The sequence below is a fragment of the Poecilia latipinna genome, unplaced genomic scaffold (genome assembly GCF_001443285.1).
Source record: "Poecilia latipinna isolate Pla-1442-1.1 unplaced genomic scaffold, P_latipinna-1.0 Scaffold1562, whole genome shotgun sequence".
Lineage (NCBI taxonomy): Eukaryota > Metazoa > Chordata > Actinopteri > Cyprinodontiformes > Poeciliidae > Poecilia > Poecilia latipinna.
Window position 1 is genome coordinate 13 of NW_015114178.1, and position 5,360 is coordinate 5,372.

Below are 5,360 nucleotides of genomic sequence, written 5' to 3' on the forward strand. Positions count from 1 at the left end.
TAGACAACACTAATAATTATCAATATCGACTGTTGTGAAACCTTTATGTCATAATACGTTTTTCAGCCGTATTGTCCAGCCCCATTTTAGAGCACCACAATCTGTTTAAAAGTTGAATTTTTTATTTTTTTGGTGTGAGATTCTGCTATTGCAGTAAAAGCTGAATGTGTTAGATTTAATAGACACATCCTGAGTAGAAATTCTACTAGAATTCATTAACATTTAAAGCAAAAAAAAAAACATTAAGTGGGACAAAAGTCCAGCAATGTTTCTGCATCAATGGAAATCCTGTTTTCTTTAGTCATCTACACGTTGTTTGGTAAAAAAAAAAGAGGTAAAACGAAACCATCAGGTTAATTTCAACTCTCCTTTTTATTCCACGTCCTTGGAACCTGCCCAACACATTGCAGAGCTTGATGTTATCTCTCTTTTGTCTTGTGACTCAGATGTGCTGTCTGAACCAGAAACGGCAGCTTTATCGAGTTAAAAACAAAAGCATGAGCACAAACATCTTACCATCGCGTGATGGAGTAAAAACTCCCATGATCCTCTGCCGTGTCCCGTCAGAATGATATCGCCTGCATCATGCACAAAGTAACCTGGGGAAAAAAAAAGTAGTTTGGTATTAATGTGATGTGAGGTAAAGACATGGACTATCCATAAAAATAAAAATAAAAAACTAAATTAACAAACAGATACAGCTTCAAAATGAAAGTGTAGTTACACACCAACACAACAGAACTGACCTTACACACACATTTAACTATGTTCGACAACACCTTTTAAAATGCATTGGGATTCATAGATTCCACATGAATAATTGATTTTTACTAGCTTCAAGAAATTATGAATTTGGTAATACAGTGTTATTCTCTGAAATTAGTCTCTCTTCCTTGAAAGCGAGAAACTGCTTTGGCCATGAAGATTTTTTTTTTCACCAACAATGGCATCTTTTTTAACATTTCATTCTTGCTTTCTGTCTGAAATTAAACAGTTTGGTAGAAAATAGTCATAGATTAAATTTTTCTGATTAGATGAGTAATGAGACGAGGCCACATGTTTCCAAATCTATTTCTGATTGGCTGATCGGTCCTGGTGACGTCTCCTGTCCTGGACGTTCGGAAGCCAACTTCAGCTCTGTATTGTACAGTGCTGTGTTCATGCTTGATGTGATATTGAATTGTATGTGATGTAATGTATCAAAAGAACACGTTTCAATACCTATATGTTGCCTATGGATATTTTATGTCCACTATATTTCTTGATGAAGTGTGAGCCTAAACCAGGTATGCTAGTCGTTAGCCTCTCCAATGCTAACACTAGCCTGCTGGACAGCAGAGTAGCTGCTATCCAGTGGGTGACCATGCTACTCACATGCCAGTACAATGCTAACACAAGGTGTACTCTCTTTCTCATTTTTACGAGCACTGGCCTCTCATTAATCACATTAGCAGCTGTCACTTCATAATAATTATAGCCTCCTGTGAAAAGGAAGTAGCCACTGCTTGGTGCACAGCAGTCTTAATTTTGGACCTAATACCACTCCATAGTTTGCAGCATTGGAGTTATTGTTTTTTTTTTTTAAATACAATTAGATAACGTTTCTCTTTTTTGTGTGACTATTAAACTCCTTTGACAGGAAAGCGAAAAGTCTCCAGTCATCATATTCCAGACATGCAAACTAAACGTTTCTCATTTGATTATTAAACTGTGACAGCCTGATTCAGCTGAAATATTTCCACTGCCTGGGATTTTTTTCATTTATTTATTTTTACGAGCGCCACTCTGAGGTGAGCATGACACACAAACAGCTGCTCTGTTAATGCTCCTAACCTCTCATTTCATTTGTATTTGGGCTCTGAGGAACTGTTTGCAGTTGTTAGGGGGGATGGAAGCTCTCACCAGACTTGTGTTCTCCTAGAGACACAAAAACCAAACCACACACACAACAGAGAGACTCGAACAGACCACCAAGACTTGAGACGGTTGTTTTTGGTAGCCCTAGCGTTCGTCTGTTAGGATTAAAGGAGGAGCTGCCGACTGCTTCAAACAACAGAAAGTGAGATAATTACAGGTTTCTTTTGTAATAGGAGGCAAATGCAGTTGAACCCCTCCCACACACTGCGATGGGTGCAATAACATTTTAATATTCTCACGTACAGATCAAATAACTTGGCTGATTTTAAGACAAAACCTTTTTTTTTTTTGGTTGTGTCACCTTCTCAAATATAGACTTCCCTTCGTATTTTAACACATCACAGTAAGTGAGTCAGCAGTAAGTATTTACGTTACTGCTGACTCTTAATGTGGGCACAACAACAAACGTTCAGTATTGTGTTGCGGTTTTATGTACATAATTGTGAGGAAAAGGAAGGAAAATGATAAAAGGCTTTGGAACATAAAAATCTGATAAGTGGCCTGCAAATTTCCACTGCAAAAGGAGAACTACAGTCATCAGCTTTACATTTTCTAAAAGATAGGTAATAATAACGTAACCAAACCAACATCTAATCAGGCGTTATAATTAGGTGCTTGTGTTGGAATATATTTGAAAACGAGTCATGGCTTCTCCAGTAAATTCAGATTTTAAATTTAAAAAGAAGAATGTTAGTTTCTCGTCATGTTTTTTTTCTATTTTTGTCATATTTTCACATTCAAAACGACAATTAAAAGAACAACGTTTTCTTTTTGTTACTTATGTTGCTCTAACCAAAAATCAAACTAATTAATTACATTGTTTATGTTTGTAACGTGACAAAATGTGAAAAAAAAAGAAAAACTATAAGCGACATGGATCTCGTTTTGGCACATAAAACAGACAGAGGTACATTTACTGACCTGTGGAGACGCAGATAAGCAGGTAGGACAGAGTGTTGTGAAATTTGTGGATGTTGCTGAGCGTCTCGGGCCAGATCACCGCGCTGCAGAGAGACACACACACAGGACGGATTAACGACTCTGGACCTGAGTCAGACAGACAGCGGCTCATTTTAGGACAGAAAGCCCTGACTAAGCAGAGGCGTCGGTAAGTAAAGCCTTTTAAAAACCTTCTTCTCCCCAACAACAGACAACAATGCTTTCAGGGGATGTTTTAAAGGTACTCTGAGCTGTATTCACCAGAGGTATTTTCACTTCACAACATCGTTCCTCTGTTAACCCTTTAGCCAGCATTGCAGTGAGAAGTAGCTCTTATAATGAGCTTGGCAGATGCACAGTCCAATAAATGTTTGCTATTTACTGCTGGCTAATCTGAAGGAGCTGATTGGTGTAAGTCGTAGGAGAAAGGTTCTCTATGGATTGGAATCTGGGAAGCTTAAGTCCTCCAAAGAGGCAAAGCTAGGTCCAACCAGGTGTTTTGCACAGCTAACTGGTTGCCATGGAAATTAAAGGATTTCTCAAACATGCATGAAAGAATCAAGGCAACCCTCCAGGTCCATTTTTGACGAGGGAATAACATTATAACACAACATAAAAGCTCAAAAAAAAGTCAATTTTACATGATACCGCCCCTTTAATAGCTCAACGTTTTGTGTGTGTGTGTAAAAACGCCACAGTGAAAGCTTGGCTCGAAACCGTGCCATGCGTTATTGAGTCATTCCTTCACATTTCTGATTCAGAAATTAAAGAAGTAATTACGTTACTCTTAATGTGGGGAAATGAGTCATGTGTGTTGATTCCCCGCCCCTCTTTTGATGCTTTCCCAATAGGAAATCAGGTTTTTCCAGTTGATTTTTTTTTGTCTTTTCTTATTCTGTCTGGAGCTCAGAAGTGAAAACACCAACAGCACCAACAACAGAAGCAGCTCCGCGTGTCCCTCCCCACCTAAGAATGTCATTGTCCCAGTCCAAGCATGCCCTTCTTCTTGTTCTCCTGATTGCCACAGACTGTCACTGCTACACACACACACACACACACACACACACACACACACCCACACACTGTACATCATGTGAACCGGGAACAAGACAATGCCACCTCAGTGTGGAGCAGCGGGCGAGTGAATGGATAGAGCTGTCACTCACCAGGTCAGAGCCCAGGTCCCGGTCAGCACCGAGTGCACCATGGACACGGACAGGTTCTTCCACTTCCAGGAGCGGAAGGCGTCCTGCCGGACCACAGTGGGGACGGGCAGCCTCTGCAGCAGCTGGTGGGCCACCCTGAACAGCAGAGAGCAGACCAGCACCGCTGGGCCAGGGTGGCCCTTCAGCACAGACAGCAGGGCCTCCATGCTCTTCTTTACGTCCCTGCTCCTCTAGAATTCCAACAGGAGCTGTTTTCTTTTGTTGTTGTTTGTTTTGTTTATTTTTTCAAAATTAGATGGATTCCCTCCCTATGTAATGGGGCGCGTGGTGCAGGAGAAAAAGAAGAGGAGACGATCCTCCGCTCAAATCACCGCACGGCGGATATCTGACTGATGCCGTCTCGCGTTTTTACGCACAGGTCCAAGTCCGGATCCGGCAGGGGATGAAGGCGAGGGAGGGAGGGGGGATTCCGTGTCGGATCATTCCAGTGGGACGGCGGTGGTTTTCTCCACGCCGCGCTTCGTAAACATGACGAGGCGAGCCGCGCTCAGCTCGGCTGTCCGTGCAGAATGAAGGAAGAAAAGGAGGAGGGAGGAAGGCGATGGGGGTGGGTGGTGTCGCGGCTGCTCCCTCGGCTCGCAGGAACAAGGAGGGGCAGACACACCAAGATTATGTTACGCAAGGAATAAACTCCCAAAAACCAAAGCTGCTGCTGCTGGAATGTGGTTCAGAAATATGCTCGTCAAAAATAATAATAATAACAAAAGGAAAGAAATGGCATCAGTGGAAATCGTTCAGAAAGAATGATATGCGGTGATCATGGGCCGCACGTGACGCGCTTACAAGGTCATTGGGTTTTCTCATCAGAAAACCCAATGACCATTACAAATGCGCGCAAATCCTTGTGTTCTGCTAATGTCAAAACACAAACAAGCAAACAAAAAACGACACAATTTTATAGTTGTGGCATTTCCACTATAAGGTATTAGATTAAAATCACATGTGAATAAGATTGTTCACGCGATAAGTCATTAAAAAATCACTGCAGCGGCAGATGTAAATAGTTACATGAGATATATTCATAACACAGCTGTGGCGCTAGCGCCTATTATCTATCAACCAATCAGAGGAGACATTGGAGTCTCTTTCAGGCGGATAAGCCTTATATTTAGGAGCGGCTGGGCCTTGGGGGAAATAGTAGTCGGAGATTTTACAGAAGAGCTATGGATTCAACACTTTAATATGACTCTCCGGGACAGTCAGCTACACACTGTCAAGAGAAAAAAATAAACCTCATGCTAATTCTTCGTTTTCGGTAGTAGTAACATCCGGTTATAC

The 5,360-nt window shown here is 41.5% G+C and overlaps 1 protein-coding gene across 1 annotated transcript; it reads right to left on the bottom strand.

Annotated features, from left to right (window-relative positions):
- Positions 1–353: 353 nt before the first annotated feature.
- LOC106963639 (calfacilitin) lies at positions 354–4,837 on the bottom strand. The gene is made up of 3 exons (XM_015058664.1): positions 4,023–4,837; positions 2,839–2,921; positions 354–599 (listed from the first exon to the last, which is right to left on the bottom strand). The coding sequence occupies exons 1-3, from the start codon at positions 4,226–4,228 to the stop codon at positions 484–486; spliced, it is 405 nt and encodes a 134-aa protein (XP_014914150.1). The 5' UTR covers positions 4,229–4,837; the 3' UTR covers positions 354–483.
- Between the last annotated feature and the right edge of the window lie 523 nt (positions 4,838–5,360).